The sequence below is a fragment of the Porites lutea genome, chromosome 4 (genome assembly GCF_958299795.1).
Source record: "Porites lutea chromosome 4, jaPorLute2.1, whole genome shotgun sequence".
In the NCBI taxonomy this organism is placed as follows: domain Eukaryota; kingdom Metazoa; phylum Cnidaria; class Anthozoa; order Scleractinia; family Poritidae; genus Porites; species Porites lutea.
Window position 1 is genome coordinate 6,380,472 of NC_133204.1, and position 27,072 is coordinate 6,407,543.

At 36.7% G+C, this 27,072-nt stretch overlaps 1 protein-coding gene across 1 annotated transcript in view; it reads right to left on the minus strand.

The window, feature by feature from the left end:
• Nucleotides 1-27,072, minus strand: part of LOC140935488 (tyrosine-protein phosphatase non-receptor type 13-like) — a 51,311-nt gene that overhangs the window by 20,008 nt on the left and 4,231 nt on the right. The window contains exons 5-30 of the mRNA XM_073385030.1: nucleotides 26,239-26,331; nucleotides 25,624-25,710; nucleotides 25,450-25,524; nucleotides 22,835-23,021; nucleotides 20,935-21,291; nucleotides 20,475-20,718; nucleotides 19,633-19,822; nucleotides 18,904-18,972; nucleotides 18,192-18,275; nucleotides 17,046-17,136; nucleotides 16,883-16,953; nucleotides 16,677-16,759; nucleotides 15,676-15,859; nucleotides 14,238-14,414; nucleotides 13,474-13,539; nucleotides 13,190-13,258; nucleotides 12,997-13,073; nucleotides 12,733-12,827; nucleotides 11,957-12,325; nucleotides 6,404-6,490; nucleotides 5,447-5,554; nucleotides 4,506-4,640; nucleotides 3,655-3,918; nucleotides 2,659-2,894; nucleotides 2,202-2,261; nucleotides 459-810 (exon numbers count right to left, since the gene is read on the minus strand). Of these exons, the coding sequence (XP_073241131.1) occupies nucleotides 459-810; nucleotides 2,202-2,261; nucleotides 2,659-2,894; nucleotides 3,655-3,918; nucleotides 4,506-4,640; nucleotides 5,447-5,554; nucleotides 6,404-6,490; nucleotides 11,957-12,325; nucleotides 12,733-12,827; nucleotides 12,997-13,073; nucleotides 13,190-13,258; nucleotides 13,474-13,539; nucleotides 14,238-14,414; nucleotides 15,676-15,859; nucleotides 16,677-16,759; nucleotides 16,883-16,953; nucleotides 17,046-17,136; nucleotides 18,192-18,275; nucleotides 18,904-18,972; nucleotides 19,633-19,822; nucleotides 20,475-20,718; nucleotides 20,935-21,291; nucleotides 22,835-23,021; nucleotides 25,450-25,524; nucleotides 25,624-25,710; nucleotides 26,239-26,331 (3,910 nt within the window). The remainder of the gene's footprint in view (nucleotides 1-458; nucleotides 811-2,201; nucleotides 2,262-2,658; nucleotides 2,895-3,654; nucleotides 3,919-4,505; nucleotides 4,641-5,446; nucleotides 5,555-6,403; nucleotides 6,491-11,956; nucleotides 12,326-12,732; nucleotides 12,828-12,996; nucleotides 13,074-13,189; nucleotides 13,259-13,473; nucleotides 13,540-14,237; nucleotides 14,415-15,675; nucleotides 15,860-16,676; nucleotides 16,760-16,882; nucleotides 16,954-17,045; nucleotides 17,137-18,191; nucleotides 18,276-18,903; nucleotides 18,973-19,632; nucleotides 19,823-20,474; nucleotides 20,719-20,934; nucleotides 21,292-22,834; nucleotides 23,022-25,449; nucleotides 25,525-25,623; nucleotides 25,711-26,238; nucleotides 26,332-27,072) is intronic.

Consider the following 27,072-nt stretch of genomic DNA (forward strand, 5'->3'; position numbering starts at 1 on the left):
AGGCAACTTAGTTTATGAACATCCTCAGTAAAACTTGTAATGTTGCTACTTTAAGATTTGCTTCAGTCCAGATCACTTTAATTCTTTACCAATATTGGGGAATTACATTTGTAAAAAATGATTAAGGGGTGTTTCTAATACAACTAATCATCAGTTAAAGTTCTTTTAGTTTGTGATTCTTCTTCACTTTATTATTATTATCGTTTGACAGAGAGAAAGGAAACAACTACTCTGTTTGAACTGTTTTCAAAGCAAAGGTCAAACAAATAATAGTGGCATAGTCACCAAATCCAAATCATTTAAACACAAAATTTGAGCCCAAGACTTAGGGAGATGTAATACTTCCGCCTTCAGTTTACCCGTTTCACAACTTCTTATGCTAATGTTTCATGGTAAATACCCATGATTACAGTATCACACAGCCCGTTAAAATGACTATAGGGAGATTACACTCTCACCTCCATGCTCCTCCCCAGCTCCTTTGCCACCAACCAAACTAAGTCCCAAACCACCAACGCCCTTTAGAAGCTCCACTGTGAAGGGTTTATCTGAAGCCTGAGGCCGAGTCTTTTTTCCAGTTGACTTTGGAACATTAACAGGAACTGACCGATCCAAAACAAGCCTTGTCCGATGAGGAGCCATTTTAATGGTTTCCACTGCCTGCTTGTGCGTGACTCCAATCAGACTGATGCCATTCACAGCCAGGATGCGGTCACCAACATGAACCCTGCCATCCAAGTCTGCAGGTCCATTTGGCTGAAGTGATTTGATGTAGATTCCACCGAGTTTGACACTAGTATTTATTCCACCCTAAAATAAGAGATTAAAAAAATATTATAATCAACGAAAACACAAAGTAAATATACCCTAAGTTTGAGCCATTTGTGACTGGGTAGCAAATCTCATGCCATTTCTAAACCAGTAAGAAAAACAAAAAACAAAAAACAAACAAACTTTGATGCTTTACAGTTAATTAATTGGCCACACCCAGATACTTTTTAAACTGTTGATTTTAACACCATTGATTAATTAATTAATTGAAAAAAGTGCTGTTGGGTTGTCCAGGAAAAGTATATATTCATACTTGCTTGCCTGATGATCAAGGGTCCAGACATGTAATACACTAGGCGACAAGTTGCAGCAACATGTTGCAGTGACAAAATTGCTCCGTGTGTACTGAGAATTCTTGGTAAAATTGTTGTCGCTACAATAGAATTTTGTTGCCGCAACAAGTTGCACAAATTCAGTCTGATTTGATTTTTTGCGACTTGTTGCAGCAACAAAATTCCGACAAAGAGTTGCACAGTACACAGTGTGCCCCTAAACTGTGGAATTCGCTACCATTACATTTGTGCAAGTCACCATCTTTAACTGGTTTTAAGAAAGGACTGACAACATATATTTTTGGGCAATTTTTAGAGAGTGGGTCTTTGTTTTTGTAAAATGATTTTAAGACCTGTAATATATGGATTGTAACTAGATTTTTTAAATATTGTTGAATTCCATGCTTGTGGTATCTAAATTATTTCATTTTTTCCCTTTTTTACATTGTGAAGCGCCATGAGCTCAGGATATGAGCACTATATAAATAAAGTTATTATTATTATTATTATTATTATTATTATTATTATTATTATGAAGCAATTTGTCACTGCGACATGTTGCCCCAACATGTTGCTGCAACCAGTTGCCCTGACCTGTACTCAAGGAGTGATCTGCCAGTGCAACGTGTTGCTGCAACTTGTCTCATAGTATGTTGGATGTGTTCCGACACACCATGAGTCATTAATACAAGCATAAAAATATATCCCAAGCAAGCAAAATTAATATTACAAAAGCTACTTGAAAGTCCAAAGGACAAGCTAAATTTTAAAAAAAACCGAGGCTTTGTTCTGCAAAGCTCAAAAAACACTTGCTTGCCGAGATCTTGGCAAGTAGGCTAGCCCAGCCGCCTCTCATATAAACACACCAAATTTTTTCATGAATAAAGAGGTGAGCGAGCCCAGTAAAGTAAGACAGCTTGGCTAACAGGCCGGCTCACCAAATAAATTTTTATTATTTTTTTCGTTCCCATTCTCTCCCTGAGTCACAAAGGAGTCCTGAAAAATAATGCCAAATGGGGTGTTTATGTGATAGTAGCACATGTAGCTCAGCGGCATTTTAAACTCATCGTTGTGAACTAAACTAGCAATCATACTTACACTGACACTTAACCCCAAACTTCCTTCCTTTTTTTCCAAATCAACAACAAAAGCACCATCCTAAAGAAGTAAATAAAATGCAAAAATATTCTACATCACCTCAATATCTTTTGATCATTATTTTTTAAACAACTCTTGCTCAATATAATGCTTAAATCTGTGTTTTTATCACTACAGATCCCTACATGACCAATTTTCCACCAACTGTCTTATTCCCAAAACTATCCTAATTATGATTAATGGTATTAATAAAATGAACTTGATAAGAAAAGTGTAAACTGGGTTTCATAGCATGTGGAAACAAACAAACACAAGGATTTTCATGAAATACAACTTAAGTTCATCAAAGAAAAAAGTGAAAGTTAGCATAATTAATATTATTTTTTTAGAAAAAAGCGGTAAGAAAGGGGTAAGAAATACAGAAAAAAATTATTAGTCAATAAAATAAACAACTCACTGGAAATACATCTTCACTATATGCACCACTCTCCTCCCCACTCTGGGAGTCCTGTGCAGATCGTGGCAACTCCTCCACAGGGGAGGCAACACCGGTGGAGACAAGTGGTGCAGCAGCTGACAGAAGAGAGCTTTGTATGATGTTTGCCTCTAATGGCACACTTTGACTCCTTGACTGAGCCTTTCTCCCTCCAGTATCTCTTGAATCTTGTGATACTTTGATTGGATCATCAGAATCTGACAAATTTAACAACAAAACAACACTGATTACCTCAGACCAACAATAATGAATGGCATGAAGGGTCAGTGTTGCGATTTTGATGGAAATGAAAAATTGCTCAAAAAATCACTATCTTTTTGCATGTAAATTGTTATATCAGTGAAAGATAGGCAAGGGTAGGTTTGACCTTGTTTTGGTACTTCCATTCCTTCATCCATAATTAAATCCCATTAACAAAACCTCTTAAATAAAAGTGGGATGCCTGTTTGTATCAAAACAAAGACACTATGGATGTACATTATTTTAGCAGGGATGTCACTAAGAGCTGGGAGGCCGAGGATTTTCCCCGGCTACTATGAGGATGAGCCCCGGCTACTCTTATAGGACACAAAACGAAAATGGGACCAAAAGAACTTCTTAGCTGTACAATATTCCCCTCCTACTAAATGCATATACCTGGCAACTTTTAGCGACAGCCCTGTTTTAGTAAAAGACCATGGTACTGAGCTAAGCACATGGCTGTAACATGGTGGGAGAACTGGCCTTTGTCCCAAGAGTGACCAAAATCAACTTTCTCCCAACAACATCCATACATCATCAAGAGAAAAGGTTAGGAGAATTAATGAAATGGTCAACAAAAAATTGCTTTGATCTTTTATCAAATTTTCTCATAATTCTTTAAGGAAATGTATGAAGATCATTTGGGAGAATTTGTACGTGGATCGTCATTGGAGCTTAGAGGGTTAACAAAGCAAATTACATCGGTGTCAGACATACCCCTCTCCAACTTACTCATTCTTGAAGGTCTGTTTGATGCTGACACCGCAGAAGGAGGAATTGACTTAGAAATCATTGTCACGGGTTCATCTTCTGAGGGAAATGCAAAAGTTGATGGACGCAGCTCAGAAGGGGTTTCTCTTGGCGAATCCTGTGGGCTGTCTGGTTCAGCTGCTGATGATGGTTCACGTGGTGTCAGAGGCTTGATTTCAAGACTTTCTGGCTCTTCATTGGCTGAACTTGCATTTGGTATACTAGAAAGATCTGTTGAATGATCAAGTTGATAAAATAAAAATGTCTGCACTTTGCCATGAGTAAAAAATAGCTCTCTAGAGAGAGCACGTGTTTACAGTTTTTGTTATGTCTGTCGTGCATTTCTGATTTTATTGGCTTGCTGTCATATAAGTATGAAACGTGACCTGTTTTGTCCAAGAAAATAAAAAAGCACAATTTCTTGCACAGAAGAAAAAATTTTCAACGCACAAGGTGATATTTACTTATCTGAAGCATTAACTAATGGTTCACCGTGTCATATAGCATGCAGAAAACTAGAGTAGAAGAGAAAATGAAGCATGACTTCTAGCATCAAGAAAAATATTTTTTTCCACACAACAGGTCACATTTCAACTCCATGTTATGTAGCACCCCAATGACCACAATTGCCCCCTTTTTGCACAACTTTTCTTGATTTGCTCTCCCTACTATTTTGGAGCCTGGAAGAGGCTACATTATTTTACTCTTATACAAACGAACCAGATTAGAATAGAATTGAGGAGAACCTTTCAAAAAAAATAATGACAGAAGCTCACTCTTACTAATAACCAACAAGCCTGTTGTCTGGCACAACTCACCAAATGAAGATAAGTTATAGGCACTTTGTGATACTCTTAGCTCCACAGGGCTGGTCACATTCTTAAGAATGTTTACTGCACGCTCATGAGTGACCCTTTCTAAGCTTTGGCCATTGACAGCTAAAATGCGGTCACCTATACAGAAAAATCAAACCAACTTTTCATCACAAATTGGCAAATGAGAAGAAGGTAATTGGGTGATGATTCAAGACAAAAATTCCTGGCTGAATACAAATTCAAAGTCTAGAGGAGAAATAATATTTCATTACAGCAGACCCATAAAATACTAGCTGTTTATATGAACACCAATGAAATACTAGGTGGGCTTTCAATTGAAAATGTGATATCTCCACATGTCACAATAACATGTCATCTTCACACATGAAAAGGTCTCCGCTGCTGTGGTTACATGAAACATCACTCCTTCTGCAGCAAAAATAATTACAATTATTTGAAACGGTTGGGTATTTCATTGGTGTTATAAAAAAACAATAGAACATGAAATGGCCACTTGGATATACAAAATCATTTCTCTTCTCCAGTTGAAAAATATTTCCAAGGCTGTGCTCCATAGAAAATTAGAAAAAGGGAGCCTGGTGCTCTGAACCTGTGAAATTAAAGGTGTCCAGGATGGCATAAGAAACTTATATTTGCCAGTCACCCAAGAGCAAAAGAAATGTGACAAGAGCTACCACTGACCAGCCACTGTTAGGGAACAGCCCTTATTTGACTTGTTTGCTGCCCACAACTAGAAATATTTTTCAACACTTGAAGAAGAAATTTTGTTTTTCACATGGCCATGTAACATCCTCTAAATGTCAATCCTTTGTATCAGGTTGCAACTGGAAAGTCTGTTTAACTGTCAATACTAAGGAGAACCTTGTAGAGGTGATTTTTTTAATATATTTTATATTTAAAGGATTAATACTGCATTATCTTACCAGCCTTCAGTCTGCCATCTTTCCAGGCTGCCCCTCCTTCAGTAACAGACTTGACATAAATTCCCAGATCAAGTCGCTTGGAATTTTCCCCTCCAAGAACAGTTATACCTACAGTAATATAACAATTTTTAATTTACACAATTTAAAGTCATGCAGGGTTCTTCATGACATTTCTTATAATCAAACAGCTTGGTTCAAGGGGCTAATAACTTCAAACTTCTGTTTACTTGTCTTCACAAAAACAGATCCAGTGATATAACATTATCTACCGTAAATCCTCTGTTAAACCCCCCCCCCCCCTCCCAAATAAGCCCCCTCCCTTTAATAACCCCTTTCTTTTCAGAGGAATAAAGTTAATAAGCCCCCCCCCCCCCCACCCCACCCCTAATTATTCTTCACTAATAAATGATAGACTGTATTAATCAATCACGACTGTAAAACTTCATATGGACTGATCCAGGATGGTTTATTTACCAGTTGGAAGTTCGGATTTGATTCTGACCCTTGGCTGCATGAACTCCAACTGAACCTTCTTGTAAGTGAGTTTTTCCGCTTTGTATTCTAGTTATTTTTGGAGAACTGACACCATGATTTTTTCTATATGATCTATATAATCCTCTTTTAATTGGTGCTATGGAGACATGTCTTTGTTAATTTGTAACTAAAACTATTGGCATGATCATGGTTATCAAGTGAAGTAAACTCTTAAATGTCATGATATGAGGCCAGCTGTGTTGTGGTACATCTCCCTTCGTGTTAAATACTATTCACTTTAATTTCTTGAAGACTGTTTTTTTCATTACTGCACTCTTCCCTGCTGTGTTTTAAATTAACAACTTTAATATATGCAGGTTGAATCTCATGGTGTTATCCAGACATAACAAGCACAATTGCTGTGTTTTTAGGTTTTATGAAGGGTGGAAATTATTTTTATGGACCTTAAACTGGTTTTCTCACCTAACCGCTTCCCCGGCTCTTTTGTAAACTTGATTACGCAAATTACTCGGTCTGGAGAAGCAAAGACATCTGAGCGCTTACTTTCATCTGAAGAGAGAGGTAAGGTAAAATGATTATTTAGTTCAAAAAAAGCAGTATTATACTGTCAAAATAATAAATTCTGTCTGGCATAGCTGCCAAGAACTTTCACACCATAGGTAGAAAGTATCCTTTTAGCAAGACTCATAAATGAGTTTACATGTCATCAGAAATCCCACAGTTTAAAGCTTGTGTCTTGAGAATAAGTATTTCAGAAAATATTCATATCTTTTAAATCTACAGTGTTCAAATTGTTATTAGAATCAACAAGTAAATGGGATGATACCTCTAGCAAACATCCTGGACCTCTACAGACAACGTGTCTTAAATAGGAATAGTGAAAGACCAAGCAAAAAAACCAGGATGCTTTGAGATGCCAAACATCAATTATTAATTTATTCACAAAAATAATGGAAGAAAAGGACTTCTGGTATATTGTTTGATCCCCAATATCTAAACTTAACAAGGTGTTTATGTGCCATACAATAGAAAACTTCCTGATGCATCTTCTAAAAAGATGAAAAAAGGCACTTCATGATACGTAATTAGTTACAAAGTTACAACTAAGTTTCTAGGGCAATGTCTGAATACTAAATAATATAAATAAAACCGATGTCAATTTTCTTGCTTGTTTGAATATATTATTATTTAAAAACATAAGTAACACCTGCTTTGCAAAATCCTTCATTATCTCTTACTCAGAAATGCAAGAATAATACCTTTAAGGGACTCAGTATTGAATCACTTTTTGCAAATTTTACTTGCAAAAATGGCTACACCATAACAAATGTCTTTGTGAGGAAGAGCCCTTTAACCCTTTAAGTCCCAGTAGTGACCAACAGCAATTTTCTCCTAACAATGTCCATACATTGCCAAGAGATAAGGTTGTGAGAATATAAAAAAATGATCAGGAAAGAGAAAATGCCTTGATGTTCTGTTAAATTCTCTCAGCTAATTCTTAAAGGAAACGTATGGAGATCAGTTTGGAGAATTTGTATGCGGATATCGGGGCTTAAAGGGTTAAAAGTTATCTATAGTTCCACTTTGGGTAATTACAAAGACAGCTATTTTATCAATGTTGGTTCTGTTGTTTAGGGATACTACAGTCAAGTAAACTTTAATGTATTTGTAATAGTCTTGGAATTCATACAACAGACTTTTGAAAGATTATACTCATATTAACATTAACTACAAAAAATTTCCTTGAAAATTCAACTAAAATTCACTAAAAGGCCCTGATGTTAAGCTGAAAATGACTGACATAATCATGATAGACCAGCTACCCATTGTGCTACGTAAACATTTTCACCAAATTAAACCATATACCATAAAATTTTATATTCATCCAAAACCTTTTTTCTTTAAATTAACAGTGAAAATCCAAAATTCCTTGGTTCCTTGCTTAAAAATTTAAGACTTTGTGCTACAATTTCAAAAACAGAGGCTCACAGATCAAGGCCACTTACAAAAATGAGACTTGGGGAAATTGTCATGGCTCAGAAAACCAACATTAAACCATTCATGACTGCAATGTAAATAGCTGTTTAACATTGTGAGTACATTCTCAAAAAAATGATTTCTAATTATCCCTTTCTCAAAATGTGAAATGATCTTAGAGTGAAATAAAAGTGAATGTTTATAGAGAATAATTATTAATAATAAAAATTATATTTCAAGAAATAGGCTATAAGAGAACTGAAAATGAATCCAAACTGATTTGAGTGACAGTTCAAAATTAATGCTTCACAAAAATCAAATTCCTGGTGAGTATGACAGACAGAAGAGTATGATAAACACATGCAAATGACAGAATATTTACAAGCTAGCCCTAACTTTTACCTTCATCTTGCAAATCTCTGCTTCTCACTTGTTCCACCTTTTGAGAGTTTAAAGTAGAATCTAAACATTCAAAAAATATATTAAACTTCATCAGAAGTGTTAGTCTTCAATGAGAGGAGTTATAACGAAAGGCTACAAGAAAAATTGACAAGGAGATGTGAAAACACTAGACAAATGAAAGGATTTTAGAGACAGGAAATGGACTTCTTACAGCTTAGAAGAGCAGCAGGTGCTATCATCTTGAATTTTTAATTAAAAAACATCTGATCAAAAAACAAAATATTCTGACTGAATTTTAATAAAAATGCTAAAATAGGATATAGGAGTTTGAGCGGTCATTACTGCAATAAAAATAAACTCAATTTAACACAGCTTCTTTCAGTGCCAGCTGGCAAAAAAAACAAGACAAAAAAAAAAAAAATTCCTCAGTATAGTACACAAAAACACAAAGATGCATTTTGATTTTCTCCTAGAAACCTTACACACAAATATTGAGGTACACATAAATCATGTTATATATATATATATAATTATTACAGTTTGACATCCTAATTATTTATACTTATAGACTTGGAAACCAAGTAGAAAATATGAATGGCTTCTAAAATTATTCAATTTAAGTTTATTATGAAGTTACACAGCATGACATCAAACGGGCCAAAATTGAAACCTTTTATAAGTCTTTCAACATACTCTGCCAAAGAAAGCCTTTCTTGAAACATTAAAATCTAAATTTCAGTTATTGAGAAGCTTGGTGTAACAATGTTTTATCCTGTGTTTGCATGAAAAAGGACATTCATTTCAATTTCAATGTGAAGTGAACATGACCTGACAGAAAAAGAAATGAACTTCTTTGTCACTGCCAAGAAAAGCAACAAATAATCTTTGGCACTGTGATAAGAATCAAATTTGTACTGCACTGAAATTCCTTTTAAGTGATAAATAGTTACCTCTCCATTTAAAACGCTTTTCACGGTCCTGAACAGGTTTAAAACGCACCACTTTTCTCCGGTGGGTAATCATTGTTGACTAGATTGAATTTAGCAAGTCTTTCCCTCTTAAAGAACGTGTCAATAAGATTTTAACAGACATGATTACAATGCTTCCTTCACGTCAGTAAGTGATAAAAGTTAATTGCATTTATGTCAATGAGATTTTAAATGAGTTTGATTTCATGAAAAGAAATTCTACTTGAGAAGAAGAAAAAAATAAACAATTACAGCTTTCGCTATAAAAAGATGAACGTAATGAAATTGGGAAAAAAACATTAATGAATGAATATGCAATTTCTAAGAGAACAAGAAATGTAGAGCTACTTGGAGTAAGATTTGTAGTTTTATAGTCTGTAATTAAATGCCATTGGATACAAATAAGTATTAGTCGTGGATTTTCTACAGAGACAATGCTTCTTTGATGGTGTGTGTGTTTTAGACTTGTGAAACATTAACATCACAGTATTTTTGGCTTTTAGGTAGCTTCAATAATTTAGCTTGTCTGGTAAACATTAGGTTTTCAATACAATTTAAAGGAATATCAAAACCAAAGGTCATAACATTAAAATTTTGCTTTAAAAATGTTAAGTTTGATCAATTGCAAAAAAGTAATAAAACCTTAAAATTCCAACTCAGTCAACTTCAATTAACTTAATGTGCCGAAAGAGTATTGATTCTCTTTAATTTTCATGCACAAGAAAGGAGAAACATGTTGGTAATTTGCCTTGCACAAGGCTGGTAGCGTGGGGAAAGGAAGGGAGAAGGCGGGGGGAGGGGTGAGGGTAATGTGACAAATAAGCTATGTAATAAAAATTTCCACTCTGAAATGTTGGATCTGTAACTGGTTTACTTTAAGGCAGAAATGTAGTAATAAAGGAAAAGAATGAAGTGATGTCATTTGCCTGAGTATAGTCTACAACTTAATTAATTAGGGCCTGCAGCAAAAAGAAAAAAAATGCTCAAGAATTGCATGAATGTTTTTTTGTTGTTGTTTAAAGGCAAACTTTAATCTGAGACAATCAAACAGAGGGATACCCGGATATTTAGGAAGAAAATGTCCCAAATGTCTTCTTTGGAGGAAACAATAAATAAAACAGACCTGAGAAAACTAAAGAAAAGCCATTTGTAAATGTGTGAGAAGTTGCAGACTGCATTCACATTCAATCCAGCCCCGCGGTAACTGCGGAAGAGCAGATCATGGCTCTTGGGGGAGCTGGGAGGGAGGAAGAGAGGCCAAATAGGAAGGAAGGAAGGAAGGAAGGAAGGAAGGAAGGAAAGAATAGGTTCAGGCTGCATTTTGAGTGAAAGAAAACTGAGGTATGTGCAGCCAGTGTCTATAATGTAGTTGCAAGAAGAACGATGGTCAAGATCAGGCCATAAAGGAAAAGAAAAACAGACAAAAGACACCAAAGCCATTAGAGATGCTAAAGTTTTGTTTAATAAGTTGCAAGAGAGAGTGATATGAAGATCTAGCCTCCTAGGCGGACATTCCTAGGGGTTCGTGAAGCATTCCTGCCCCATGAACATTCATGGCCCACGAATACATTACGAACCCCTTGAGAATGTCTGCATAAGAGGCTAATGAAGAACATGAAGTATTCAATTAGGAATGGATGCCTTGCTTACTAGATGGAAAACAAACAACATTTCCATGCATGTGCATGTACTGTCTCAACATACTGATAGCACACAGAAGAATTTGAGAATATGTTGCATGGAAAAAAGACAAACAGGAGTTACATCCTGAGCATAACTGCCACACACAAAAAAAAATTAAAAAATATGATCATACAGATGTGACATGAGTAATGCAGAAGTGATTTAGTCTGTAGAACTGACAGTATTATTTTAGTTACATGATAAACACAGCTGTCAGTGTAAAGGTTGCATTTTCGCCTTGCTGGCCCGAATATTGAGATCAAAACCTTTCATGGGCACATAAAAATTCTCATAATATCAAAATAATATTAATGACAAGTATGAAAACCACTCATGAAAAAGTCAGTAGAAGGCAGGTCTACATACTAGTAGTGTACATCCCAATATGAAAAAGAGAAAAGTTGTTTTAAGGCATCCATGAGGTCTAACCACAGATAAATCAATAGGCACTGAAGAGAGAATAACCTTATCAGTGACACTAAGAGAAAGGAAAAAAAGTGATTACACTGCGAGAAAATACAGCATTTAATGAGGTTAACTTTTAGAAGCCTTTTTTCTCGTGAAAAAAAGAAAGAAAAGACACATCAGAAAAAAGTCATTAAGGAGACATTGGAAATGGTATAGCAAACTTAAAGATGCGTAAAGGGCCAGTTATAATACAAACTGAAGACTACGATGTACATTTATAGAACAGAGAAGGGGTGAACTACTAGGAACAGAATATGGAATTTTAGGATATAAAGAAATCAGTTCTATAAAAACCAATTCGATTTGTTTTAACTGACATGACTGTCTCATTATAAAGGTATTTCCTCATAAATGACAGAATGAGAAGAATGACTTTTCAAACTATGTCTTGAAGCTGAAACAGCCCTTTTAAGATTTGATTTCTTTGGTAACTTTTCCCTGCTATTTACACTAAAAGTTGAGGCCCTGTCAAGAAAGAAAGGTTTACGGTAAAGCTTGTTTTCCGACTTAAACTGACCGATCACATAAGGCACGTCAACATCCCGCTCTTCATCCACATCCTGTGACAGTTGCCGTGGTGATGTATCAGAGAGTTTCCGTGGTGATGGACCATTGGATGTTTGGTACACTGAGCTACTGTCAGACTCACTACTGGCAGAGTATCGTCTCCTTGCATTACTTTGGTAATCTGTTGAAAGACTCTGGAGTACATCACTGGGTACCCGCTTGTTTTCAAAGCTTGACTGTCTCCTAGACTGGCTCGCTTGAGGATGAGAGCGAGAAATCATTGGCTGGACAGAAGGTTCACTGCCAGACCTCCTGTATGGTGACCGCTGATAGGCTGCTGGTTCTACAAAGCCATTCTCTACTCTGGGCTCTGTTTCATCTGAGAAAGTAGGATCATAGTTCATTTTACATACTCTACATATTTACACATAAAACAAACCTAAAAGCAGCAAGGCAATTCAACTTGTAACGCATTTAAAACAAAAATCCTTAAGCCAACTTTTCACCTCTTTATCAAAAATGCTATTTACTACTGAAAGCATTTTAAAAAACAAAAAAAGACAACAACTAATAATAATTAAAAAACAATCATTAATATCGCAAGGTGAAACCAAAGCTTAAAATTAATGTAGTAGTCCCGTTATTGCACATTAACCACAAAGCAAATTTTGAGGAATGGAAATGAAAAGCATCAATCAATTTGTCAACAAGTTTGATAATTTGCTAAAAATATTAAAACAGTACTGTATGTGTCATGGGGTACTTGGCAAGTAAATACTAAATTACCAAGAGACATTTCTTGATCGAGAATGGCCATCTTTGTTTTCATCTTCATCTGAAATCTGTGAAATGCTTGACTCATCTGGAGAAGATATCTGGCCCTAAAAACAAACAAACAAGCAAACAAAAACAAAAAAGTTGAGAAAAAATAGCAAGTTCTTTATTTTGCAACAATTAAGATATAAATTATCATTACAAATGCACTAACTCACTTTTAAGTTAGTGGATGATCACATTCATTGAAAATTAGCAATCACTTTGGGCACTTACTTTTTATAATGATTTGTATAAAATGTCATCTTTGGTAATTCAGGATTCCCTCTTGGCTCTATAAAAAACTTCTTTTTCTGAAACAAATGAGTTGCAAAACTCTTGTTCAAGTTAAATAACAAGGCCCAATAACTCTAGTAACAAGTCTGACAATGAAGTGGAAAAACAAAACAGTCACTATCCACACATGTACCTTGAATGACAGCTTCTTTGTCATAGGCCAAGAATGTCTGTGGGTTGGAAATTTTAAATGCCCCCGTGTCTAAAATAAGAAATAACAGAACAGAAAAGATCAGTTTGATTTCAAAATAATTAATTTCGATTCATAACATTCTAGACATTTCATTCACACAAACTTGGGCTTTTAAAAGGTGAAAAAAATTGGAAAGATAATGTTCCAAGTAACACAACTTTAAAAGGCCTAGTTGTTGGTTATTTTTTTTGGTCCTCCAAATCCTGAAAAATGATTATCATTACCTCATAAACAGTGACTCCACGGATACAAATTCCAATCCATACTGCTTCTAAGCCTTTTTTCCTGGACTGTCGAAAGAAAACAGATGAAATAAAACGTTATTACACAAATTTAATAAAAAGCTTTAACAAACGTCTAAAGCACCAATTTTAACCAAAGAAGCTTCCTCCCTTGACACAACTAAATGAGCTAAACACATGAATGACTGAAAAACATTTCTAATCCCTACACGTGCATTTATAGATTTTTGGAACAGATCGGAGACGCTCTAGCTACTGATGGGCAGGGACCCATCATATGGGAAGCAGCGGGGCAACAGGGCTGGGGCAGAGACCCCTGGAGAGCTTGCTTGCAGGCCAATGAGCACTGATCACAGTGTCGCCATGGAACTATGGAACTTGTGTGGCTGTTCCTCGGTTAGCCTGTGTCTCAGGCCTAATCTAACCCAGGACAGTAATGACTGTAAGAGCAGCACCAAGGTCCTTGTTCGGACTACCCAAAGTAAATTTCAAATTTCCCTTCAACCTGATCAACCTCAAATCCTGGTACACAAGTGAAGGCCTAGAACAAGGATTTTGGCTTTGGCCTGCCGACAGACTTATCCCTGAGGTTTAGTTTCATCTGTAGTGAAGGCTATCCCTTGCCCAGGCTAATTAGTTACTGTGGTTTTACTTCACACCTATCTCCCAGTTCACATTTGGTGAAACACACAATGACATACAGGGTAGATGAACAAGCACAATAAAACTAATTAACAATATCTCACCTTTCCTAATGCTTCTAACTTTTTCTGCACTTTGTAGAAATGCACTCCATATTCTTGAAGTTTTTGAGCTTCCTTTATAAATTCAAGCTCTGCCTGTTCATCTGTAAGACCATGAAAATCTTTGTGGAAATGTGGCAGCTGCGTTAAGGCATGGTCAACTGAAACTTTATCAACGATCTGTAACAAAATACAACACTTTATTGGCACTATAAATTTCAATAATAATGAATTATTATTATATTAATCTACCGTACAGTGATTTTATATTTCAACAATAATAATTATGATTATTAAAAGGATTACTGACAGTAACTAAAATAATTAACTGAAACATGCTTATTGCAACAAATTGAGAACTATGGAACATTACAAATTGGTTATAGGTTTGTACTCTTTTGAGCTGTTCAAATTCCACGAGTTTCCGTGACTTTTTCCATGGCCTTTTCAAGTTTCCCATGACCCCAGGTTTAGTTGTCACTTTCAAAAACTTTCACAATTTTCCTAGTTTGGGGGTATTTTTTGACCTTAAGCAAATCAACAGACACAAGACTCTGGTGTCTACCAAAATGGCTGCCATTTGCACTGTTTAATTACCCCTCTAGCTCTATTTTACATTGTCCTTGCTTCGTCATCTGCAGTAACTACCGGTAAACTATTAAACAAAACTTTAATTTTCCATGACTTTTAATTTCAAGGACCAACAATTAAATTCTGTGACTTTCCAGGTCCGGAAAATGAAATTCTTAAATTCCATGACTTTCCAGGTTTTCCATGACCTGTACGAACCCTGAAGATTAAAAACTCAAAATTTCTTTGTTCCTAAAACTCTATCCTCTATTGCACGTGGAAATTCCAGCTTAATGGAGACGTCACAGTCCCCCTCTCCTGCTTCATTTGAGAGTAACACTTGTCATAGCCTCCTGCGCAGATGTTCTTAGGGCTTCATCACCTGTTCCTTCCCCACGAAAGTTGTGAAGGATTACCTGATGAGCCAAAGAACATCTGCGTGGAGGCTAGACTTGTCAGCTTTCACATAACAACTAAATGCCTATTGACAATCAGTGTGCAAAGAAAGTTGTGTCTGATAGCCAGGGGCTAGTGGATTTTGCTATCGGGCTAGTGATTTTTGTTCTTAACTTGCCCGATGGGCAAGTGTTTGTTTTTGAGAAATTCAAATTACAGAAGGATTGTAATCAATCCTGCTAATCAAAAAGGGTTTTGGGGCTAGTCGAAATGACTTTTGGGCTGGTACATGCTAACTACAGCTTGCCTGAATGGCAGGCTGTAAAACTGACTTTCTTTGCACCCTGGACAATGAACATAAAAGTGTCACTGAGAAAGCACATTATTTTGAAACTTGGTAGATTTACATGTAGATTTGCTGTAGCTGCAAGAAGTTGATGACAAATATGAGCGCCAACATAGAGAAGAGCTTTACCTTGCTTGGAATGTAATGTTCTGGAAGAAAATATTTATCACCAAGGGCTTCATTGTAGTCTCCAGTCTCTGCTTGAAGTGCAAGTCCACCAAGAACAAATGATGCTTCTTCATGGCAATAAAGCTGGTCATTTAAGATGTCCTGTCTTAGTTGCAGGTAAAACTGATGAACTGTCTTCTGATAGCTATAAAAAGAATTTGACACATAATGAAGGACTTCAAAAACTTTAGCATTTAACATCATTTCATGGGGTATCCAAACAAGTTAAAGTTTACGGCTGTTCAGACAAGTAAACATTCAAGAGGACCTGTCTCAACGGGAGAAGTAGAGCTCTGGTGCTATACAACAACAGGATGGGTGAGCTGTAACTGAATTGTATTGGAATTGAGGTTAATAAATTATTTATATCTAATAATAAAATTAAAAAAAGTAAACATTTTACATCAATAACAAATACACAGGGTTGTCAAAAGTAGCCGACTGCCGGTGAAAATCGCCGCCTACTTGTTTAGTATTAGCCAGCTACTCAGCTTAGCATTTCTTTACGGATGGTGTTTCTTAAATAAAATATCCCTGGACTGGCCGTTTACTTTGACAACTCAGCCGTGTACTACAAAACTTTCTGACAAGCCTGAATGCAGCTGGCATAGTTTATTAATAACACATTCAAAATAGAAAAACACCCAAAAGTATCTAGAACAAGTACCAACTTTATTTATTTGCATGTTGGACAAAACTATTTGGACAAACAACAACCAAATTCTTTGATGAAAGTCCAAAAACAGAATGATAATTTTTGTCTCCTTTACATGCCCTCCACATTTCTCTATGGTTCCAAAAATTCTTTGGGACCAAAGCAAGATTTTCATGATTATTAAAGTGCAGAATGTAAAAGATCTGTTGTCCATAGCATAACGTTAAGCAGTTTACAAAGACTTAACCTAATTCTTGTTTATGATGCAGGTTGCTTAGACAATCTGGGGTTGGAGGAAAGTACTAACCTTAAAAGAGCAATGTTTTCCACATAAAATTTAACTTTGAAGTACAAAAGAAAATGCTCTGTGGGCGCTGTAGGAAGTTTTACCTTTGACAGAATAAAAAGTCAAAGAATGAAACGGATGAGCGCTTTTGAATTATAATAATTATTATCTGAAATACAAGAAAAAATTCAAAAGTTAACAATTTAATGTGATACAAAAAGCGATACCTCTTCTTTCCATTTTGGTGGGGCGTACTTTGCTAGTTTTACATCCAAGTCTAAAAATATGTGTTCCTCATCTGATAAATAAATTGAAATCAGATGATCAAACTCAGGGATACAGAATTACCAATGGTTAAACAGAGATTCTAAAATAAGACCACCTTCACACCTTGTAGCTGAGTCAAGCCAAAGAAAAACTTCTCTGTTAATCCTAGGTACTTGATTACTTGATCAAACAACACTTGGGTGGTAGCGTTGGCCTGGAAAATTGAATGAAATTATTTAAAAGTTGAACAAAGAATGAATCACTTAACTAGAAATTTATAAACAAGGTGAATAAATTTCAATTTTTAGTCATTTGTTGTATGAATGCCTCAGTTCTTACAGTTTGAGATAGCATACATCACAACTGACATCTTATTCACTTCAAAAAACAACCTGAAAACATGAGTGATGAAGCAAGAACCAATAACATTCAGTTAGCTTAACAGTCTCCAGCGTAAAATCAAGCAATGCTTACAAAATTATCTGAACGATAATCCACAGAAACCAGATATTTTTACCACTTTTAAACTCAAACACAGCTATCCCAAAACCTTTTCGACTGTACCACAGGCTTCAAGTTTACAAAAGGCAATGTTGATTTTAAACTTCTAGACAAAGGCCTTAAAAGGTAAAGGCGCACACGAGCCAAATGCCCAAACGGCCAGAGCTTATCCCGGTTTCATTAGCATGAAGCACCTAGGAGTATTGCTACTCCCCCCTGGACAGGATGCTAGTCCATCACAGGGTTACCCCGCAGCAGAGTGTCGCCGGTACCCATTAATACACGTGGGTGAAAAGAGGCAAAGTGGAGTAAAGTTCCTTTACGCGACAGGCGAGGCTTGAACCCCGGACCTCCAGATCCAGAGTTCGAGGTGTTACCTACTCGGTCACGCACGCCTCCACAAAAAGAGGCCTACGGTTGCACTAATGAAGCTCCAGTGGGGGGGGGGGGGGGGGGGAATTTTCTTATCAGACATAGTAAACTGGTCAAATATCCTGTTACTTTTCCATATTCCCACCTTCTTCCAAAATTTCTGGCAACACTGCTGATAAGAAGTAAAACAGTCTCAAGTAAAAAATTATTTAAATTGAAATTAATGGTGGGTTTTCAACCATGTAGCAAGGTGACCAATAATTGGCAGTCAATACGATACAATTTTTTCATATTATTTGCATAAAAATAGTTTAGTACAAGGGGAGATACAGTCAGTTCCTCTAGACCACCAAGACAGCCACAGTAACAACAAATGAAAACTACATAGATATATACCTCAATCATAATCTGGAGGTTCTGTCCATTAAGCACAATTACAGAGACCAGTCGTCTGCCATGTGGAATGGAACCAGCTTTCCTCTGGTAAGCATCACAAACATGTTAAAGCAAATGAAACATTTTAGCTGCATGAGCAAACAGATTGATGAGTCTTGCTGGGAAAATCCCAGGCAATTGGAGAACCAACCATCACCAAAAAAATCTGCATTGCTTAAGAAAATTTGAAATGACCAAAAATCTGTCCCAACCATTCCAAAACATCTGGGAAATCTATGATTTCAAATTTTCATTAGTCAGCAAAATCTGGGAAAGTCAAGTTAAAGTAAAATTTCCAGTTGTTTGGGATTTCCCAACATATGAAACCCGGGCCTTTTTTCCCTTAAACAATTCAACAAGAAGCTGAATACAACACAAATTTGGTATTCACTATCGCTCTCCTTTCATCAGTTCTAAAGGACACTGTTTTTATTTTATTTCTCACAGACCTGGTTAGACAGATCTAGACTGCCAAGTTGAGTTATAATTTGGACACATTTAAGTCATGATTCTCTTCTCTTTTTGGCATGAACTTTGCATGGTTGAAAAATGCCTGCCCATCTGGGTTTAGTATATATTGTGTTACAAAGAAACATTGCTTTAGAAGCACAATAACTTTTACATGTAGTATACATGTAGTTCTGTTGTAGCATAACAATATTTGACAATTTACCGGTGAAATGTTGACAACCGATAGATTTGGATCTTCTGCTACTTTAACAAACTCTGGTCCAAAGAAATCCTGGAAAAAGGATGAGAAAACAAAGTTATGTTTTATACAATCTTAGCATAAGACAAAAAGCTAGCCTGTGAATACAGCCATCTCTCCCCATTCCTCACCACTAGGGACTTTTCGCAGGAGAGATGTCTGCAATTCATGCCCCAAAAATTCCATGCTGATGACATAGATTTTTCCAGAATCTAGTTAACGAGCGCTGATTAGTGAAAGTACATGTATAACTATTTACATGTAGTAACTATTGTTTACAAATGACTGACAAAAGACAAACGATCACAAAGATCAAAATTAATGTAAACATGATGAATCTCTTTTTAAAAAACAGTCGTTATTGGTAAAATATATTCTTCTTTATTTTCCAAGAAGCATTTGAGCTTTGCTGCTACACATTTAAGAAAGAAATCAAAACTTTACATTAACACTCTATAACGAGAAACAAAAAATCAACCAATTGTACATCTGGAACCCCATGACTACCAGACTGATTATGTAAACATTGATTTATGTAATCAGTATGAGAGTTTCAGGGCCAAATACATGTAAGCTTTCTGTTTTAATAATTATTATAAAAACAATATCATTTTCAGCATCTCTTTTGTTCAGTTGTCTGAAAAAAAAACAACTTTGCAGAAGTATCCGAAAGAAGTCATCTTTCACACTTACCCCCAGTTTGGTTTTTGACCCGGAAATGGGTTTTGCACTTTTTGAAGCACCACTACCGACACGTATATCAGGAACAGAGAGGAAGCGCTGCGGTGGGTGATGGCCATAGTCCACAGTATCAATTTCAGGGAAGCTTTTCTGGGTTAGTACTTGTTTTCTTAAGTCCATTGTTGAAGAATATGGATGATCACTGCATTACAGAAAAGACAAAAAATTGAAAGGTGAGTTACCCCTTCCGTTGCTGGAGCAGGATGGAGCCAATCCCAGTTTTAAGAGGGAGATTTCCTTAACAGGCCACATTCAACAGGGTTAAAGAAACTGTTTTATTTATCAATCTATTATTACAAAGCCAAACATTTTCCCCTCATCCTGGATAGTGTTAAGGGTTAGAGAAACTTTGAGCTGTTTTTTTCTTTTTTTTTTCATCCGGCCCCAGTTGTTCGAAAGGTGAATAGCACTACCCACTAGATGAATTTCTAATCCTAGAGAGCATAATTATTGGTTTCTTGGTTTCCCATATACTTACCCACTGGATAGTGATTTATCCAGTGGATAGTGCTATCCAACATTTGAACAACCCGGGCCCATGCTCTAACCTGTGGAATGTGACTGTAAACAATCCAAACATACTGAGGCTAAAGGTACAATATTTGGAGTTACAAAGCAAAAGTACACCATTTTGCCAATAATTCCTGGTATACGGATAACTGGGAACAGTAACAATTTGTTCCCTTGTTACATAAACCCTTTCAGTGAAATGCATAATTTTGAAGCAAAAGCTGGACTAGGCTCTGACACAGGAAGCAAGCCAGGCAGTTAATGGGAAAGTGCTTTTCTCTCACCTGGATTTTGGAGAATCTTTTCCCAATCTGAAGGCCGCTCTAGATGCTGAACTTCCTATACTTGTTAGATATGGTTCACTCTCATAACCATCTGTCAAGTATGAATCAGGAACATAGCTACCTTGTGTGATTGACACCATGGAAGAACGCCCATCGGACAGCATGGATGACTGAGGGCCAGATACCATTGAGGAAGAGTCTGTTATCGAAGCATCACTGTCATAACGACGCAGTGCTGAAACCCCTGAAATTTGAGAGACAGTAAATTGAATGAGAACACAGTGGTAAGGGTACCCTCTATTTTGACCTCAGCCTCAAAGTTTCATATCCTGCATTCAAGCATAGTCACATACTAAAGAAAAAAGTGCTTTTCGTATTCTACTTTAAAAAAGCTTCTACAAGGTAAAGTAAACTGTTTTTTGTTTTGTTTTGTTTTGTTTTGTGTTTCTTTTCAACTTACTTGAGGAGGAAACCAAGTCAGGTCTTGGATGTCTCTCAGAAGCAAGTCCTTCAGCTGGTCCTTCAAAGTAGCCGGCCTCAGGTGTGTGATCCTGAAGAGAGCTTTGTCCATATCTACCCATGCTGCTTGTACCTGAGAGTGGCAAAGGATTCTTTGAGGTTTCATTCTGGAATGCAGCTGAACTCCTTGGTCTTCTGTGCTCACGTGTGCCATTTCTAATTGGCTCGCTAGACTCTGATTGGTTATGAGGGCTTGTCTCTGACTGATGAATAGATATCAATCCATCTGATGAGTTTGATGGCAAGCTTGACTGATTTCTGTCTCTTCTTGAACGATCCAGACGGTCCTTGTACTTATCTAGTAATAAACACAAACAAAACTGGGTTTTAGATACATGTAAGAAGCCACATGGCTTTTAAAACCCTTTTTTAACAATAAGCCATTTCCCAAACATTGATTGGTTAAGGACTAGGGTCTATTAATTGGTCTATTTTCACCGTGAAAAACCAATAAACAACAAATTTCCAAATGGTATCTGGAGTTGCCTAGCAACTATGTAACTACTAACCTCCAATAATTGGAGCTTAGTAGTTACATAGTTGCTAGGCAATTTGACGTTGCACCTAGCTGCACTTTCAGTTACCAGGCAACACTTAAACGGCGGATTGAAATTCAATGCGAACAATGAAAGAAGAAGACAACAACAAGAAACCATGGAGATGAAAGGTGGATATGGTTATTCATCCTCTGTGAAAAAAATGTTTACTGTTGCTGAATCCTAACCAATTCTCATGTAAGTGCAGACAATTGCAAGCTGTGCAACGCCGTCAGCAAGAGACTTTGTGACCATTTCACACTTCATAATGTCGCTTTGTTGGCCATATGTTCTTCAATTACGACAAAAAGAGTTAAAGTACGGCTTTTACAATCAAAACCCTGCTTATTTTCCTTGAATATATCTTTGAATTCTTGACAAATACAGCTCTACCAGCTTCAAACAGCATCTACTGGCAGAATTTCATGAGCAAAAACATTAAACATAATTAATTTAATGAAAACATTGAACAGTTGGTGTCGTGGCGCAATAGACAAGGCAACGACCTTACAAGTTAATTTTACAGGTTTCAATTCCCGCTGGAGGAAATTTTTTCTGTTTTTTTGTTTTGGTCGTTTTGTTTTTGTTTCCTTTGTTTGTTTTGTTGTTTTTTTTCTTTTTTAACCATACTGTTAAATTTGCGAAAATAAACCCAGGGACTTATATGTTTCAAAGGCCCTTTTTGAGGGGTTTATGTATGGAGGGAAATTTGTGTTTCAAAATTGGCTAGGCTTACACTTGGAGGGAAACTTGCATCTCAAAATCAATTTGGTTAGCATATAGTTGGAAGGAAATATTAATTTATCTCAGTAATTTGCAGAAAGGTTTTACTAAAACTCGCCTTGAGGACGTAGACCTTTCTAAAATGCAGCCATGCAAGTACTTTGTCTATATGGAGCGAGGAAATCCAACCCAACAGTGTAGAGTGAAATACGCAAACAGCAATTAACTGTGACACTTTCTGACTGCACTCATTTGGCACACATAATAGTTCTTTGGCAAATACAAAAATTATATGTTACTGTACTGTTTTTGCTTTGTTTCAGTTTGTATTTGAGGGTAACTTCCAGTTGGGGGGGGGGGGGGGATTTAACAGAGGGTTTTTTACCTTACAAGATTGGGGGGCTTATATTTGGAGGGGCTTAAACATGGAGGAGCTTATTTTCAGAATTTTACAGTATTTTACCTTTTGCCTTACTTCAGTTTATTCATATTGCATCCCCTCATCACAGCTTCGTGAGGTGTTGCAATTAACATATGTCGCATAATTATAACATCCCTTTACAATAATAATGAGCTTATTACCTAGGATGTGAGGGATTTGTTTGCTTTGGCGAGGCGACAGGTCCAACTCATTTGCTGATCCTGAGAGACGATCATTAGAGCCGACTAGTTCTTGCGATGTTGGTTGAGCCTTGGTACTGATTCTTGATGGTGGAGGGGATGGTAAACTGCGGGGACTAGCCAAATCAGGACTTGGTATTAGGGAAACCTGAACAGAGAACATTAACACAATTAGACATTAATCAATTGTGGAAGGATTAGCTCAATTGCAGAGAATGGTTTTGCGAGCTAGATACCCGGGGCCAGACTAATACTCAGGGTCTTAAAATAACTGAGAAATGTCAAGGTATTGCCTTTGCCCTGTAATTGGTTAGACCTTTGCATGGCCCAGATGACCCAGAAAATGGTTGTCTCATCTCCAGTACAAGACATAAAAATTGACAGCAGTGTCCCCTATTAGTACATTTGTGCTAAATAAATTTTGATCCCCAAATAAAAGTGCATTTTTCTTTTTCTTTTCAATCTGACTGTGTGAAATAGACAAGTTTCATATTCCTGGATGGCCCTGGGGCATGACAGACTTCTTAGCATGAATGCGAGGCTAATGCAGGTCAACTTCTTGGTCAAAACAAAAACAAACATAGGTAAATTGTGGCTGAGTCAATGAAAAAAGATATAAAGCATTAAAATAGTAAGATTTCAAACCTTAAACTTTACCAGTAAGCTAAAGGGATATGTTTTCAATGATCAAAACTGGTGGTAGAGCGGGTCATAATAACAGAGAAATAAAAAAAAAAACGACAAAGCGAAACCAAGAAGTAAACTTTTGAAGTTTGAAAATGGTAAAGTTTGTTAAAATGACAATATTCTACCCATTTCCTTGAATTTTGTTTTTCTGTTTTACTCGTGTATATCTCTTAAATGGAGTTTAAACTGCTCAGTGTATTGTCGGTATAAAATTCTGTGTTTAATTTCTTGTTAAATGAAATGAGCGTACATTGTTTTTCTACATGTGACTGAATATTTTTGATAAATAAAGTAAGCTAAATGTATTAATAAACTTATTTGTTTTAAGTCATCTCTGTTCAAACCGATTGAACTTCCTTACAGAGCAAGGACTGTCTACCCTGGACACAGACTGTCTACCCTGTCCTAAAAGAATACACATTTATCCACCAATCGTACTTGTGTAGTTTTTTGTTGTTTTCAAATGTACACATTCAAGATTCTGAATTTGTATCGTTAGAAAAATGTCAACCGAAAAAGGGTTTCCGTTTAACTTGCAGGATTTCGACAAGTATGTCCATCAAATGGAAGGTACAGGGCTGTATTTAAGGGCCGGTAGCCGGCAAAAACCGCCGGCTAGTTAGCCACCCTCAGCCGGCTAATTTCATCTCCTTCCACCATAACTAAAAATAAGCACCATCAAATGAAACTGTAAAGCATCCGTTTGCCAGTTTTGAATGAGATTGAACGCATATTTAAATTTGGTTAAATGTAATTTAACTAAGTTAACCACCACGAGCTTAGCGGTCAAGCAGTTCATAAGCTTAGCGGTCAGGCGGTTCACAAGCGTAGCGGTCAAGCGGTTCACAAGCATAGCGGTCAAGTGGTTCACAAGCTTAGCAGTTAAGCGGTCCACAAGTTTAGCGGTCCACAAGTTAAGCAGTCTAGTGGTCCACAAGCTTAGCAGTCTACAAGCTTAGCTGACAAGCGGCCCATGAGTGTAGCGGGCATCCAGCGGTCAATCCCATAAGTGCAGGCTCACATGGTTTGTGGTAGCTTTGTACACGGCTAGGATCTGCGAGTTCTTCATCGAGCGTTTGTGCAGTGGTCTGTGGAGCGGTTCATTTAGCATCTTCCCCCCCTCCCATCCCTATTTTTCTTCCTTCCACTGTTTGATCAGTGTGACGGGTGCCTGGAATGGGGGCTCATGGCTGGGTTGCGGGGATTTGCCAGCCATGGGGGCAGTTTTCTATCTAGGGGCTGGCTGGCCACAGTGGAAGCCCCTGGGTATCCCCGGCACCCACCTTCCACTTAAGCGAGGCAGTTGGTTAAACAGGTTTAGACCTGTGATTTTTCAAGCTTGTACGTAAGATTTAAACCCTCTGCAACATTTCCATGTTTAAGATTTCCCTTGTTTTCCGGCAACTCAGCTGCAGTTTTCACCTGTTTCTTTATCTTCTTGGTATTTCTTGGTAAGAAGTGACCCGCATTAGCCTTGCTTTTGTGCAAAAACAAATACTCGCCCCAGGCCGCCCAGGGATACGAAACTTGCCTATTTTCACAACCCAAATTAAATTAATAATTATTCTAACTGTAATTCTTTAGTAATTGTGCTCTGTTTACCCCTGGAGCACTTGGGAGTTCTTAAGAACTCATTCAAACTTGTCTGTGCATTCAATATCGAATTGGAATTTGAAAGAGTTGGCTTTTAAGGACAGGGGAAAACAGGAGTACCAGGAGAAAAACCTCTAGGAGCACAGGAAAGAACCAACAACAAACTTAACCCACAAATGGCTTTGATGCCAGGATTTGAACCCGGGCCACACTGGTAAAGGGCAAGTGCTCTCACCACTCTGCCACCCTTGCTGCCCAATAAATATTGAACATTACTGAGTGAACATAAATCAAACCTCAGCTCCATTCATGAACTCGGAGGGACTGATTTGTACTGTTTCTTCATCTAAACTGTGATCATCCGAATCATTCTGAGTAAAATAAAAAAGTAGCGTCATTGGGACATGTTATAGCAAAAAATTCTAACAAATATTATGTCTTAGACTTAAGTAACAGTGATATTGACTTACATCTGGAACATCATCCCCTAAGACAGCAGTAACCATGGAAGCAATAAGATCACCAAAGCGCCGTCTTTTGCGGTGTGCATGACAAACCTGCAGAGTACAGACACAACAGCTAAATTAAATTAAATAGTGCACACACCATAAATGTAACAAATCAAAAACAATTTTCCACAGTTTATTCTCTTAATGATCATAGAAAAGACATCATAATGTTCAAGTCTAAAGTGGAACCATGCACTGCAGGTGAGTGGTGTTAATCCAAAATTTTTTAACATTTTTACATCATTTCTAGGGTTGATAAGAGCATAGAGTTTAGACCATTGGAAAATTAATTGTTGTTGATTTGTTTTAACAATAACATTGACAGTTTTTGAAGCCCATTTTTGAAAAAGTTTTGTTACAAAATTAGACCCAAAATTGAACCATCCTCATGACATTTCCAGGGTGTAGCTCTTAACCAACCAGCATAAATGAAAACACTCTTTTACTGTGAAAACTTGAATTATTAGTGCCTGGGGCACCACTACTACAAGGTACATGTACTTTGTTAAACCACTATAAAAATGGAAATACAGCATGTCCCTAAAAAATGTCTAACTATTCATATATCAAACATACCTCAAGAACCTTTAAAAGGGGGACCCTCAGCTGTGAGCTTTCCTCACACATAGACAGCAAGACACCTTCCAAACTTTCACTCAAATTTACTGGCTGTGGAGACAAAAAAAATCAAGTATGTGATATTTGATAGTAGAAGTCTGGCAAGTAATAAAGTCTTTAAAGCCAGGCTGTCAAAAAACCTCTAAAACAAAATATGAAAGAAACTAAGCATTTGAAAAGAAAAAACTGGATGGAGTCTCATGCCAACCTTTCCATTCTTACCTACATATGGTAAATGGAATGTATTTCAATATTGATTTAACATGAACAGCACTAATTTAAAAGCAAATAAAGGAATTCTTTTGTCATCACGCTGGGGAAGTTTTAGTCTGTTGTCATGGATGTGATGGACCTTGGCAGGTAGTTTATGACAGTGCAATTAGTTTTAATTATTAAACCCTAACAAAGATTGCAGCAGAATCTAAGCTGTTCAATTCAAGTTACTTTTAGAATGCCACAGTATTTCTTTTTTGTTTTTTTTGTACATGTAACCTTGGGTAAAATTCTGTTTTACAGGTCAAAATATTATTTTCAGGTTAAAATTTTTAAATTTAGGCTTATTCTCAATTTCATTTGTCTCCTAGACCTAATTCATGAATAATTAGGGCTAGTAGACAAAGGAAATTGAGAATCAACCTAGGTTCAAAAATTTCAACCTGAATTTAATTTTGACCTGTAACATATTCAAACTAAATTTTATTTTTCACTGTGACAGAACAATAGTGACAGGGCTTCTGGAGGAAAATTTCCTCAAGGCTTTCAAACATTTTATCAATGCACAAAAAGAGCTAA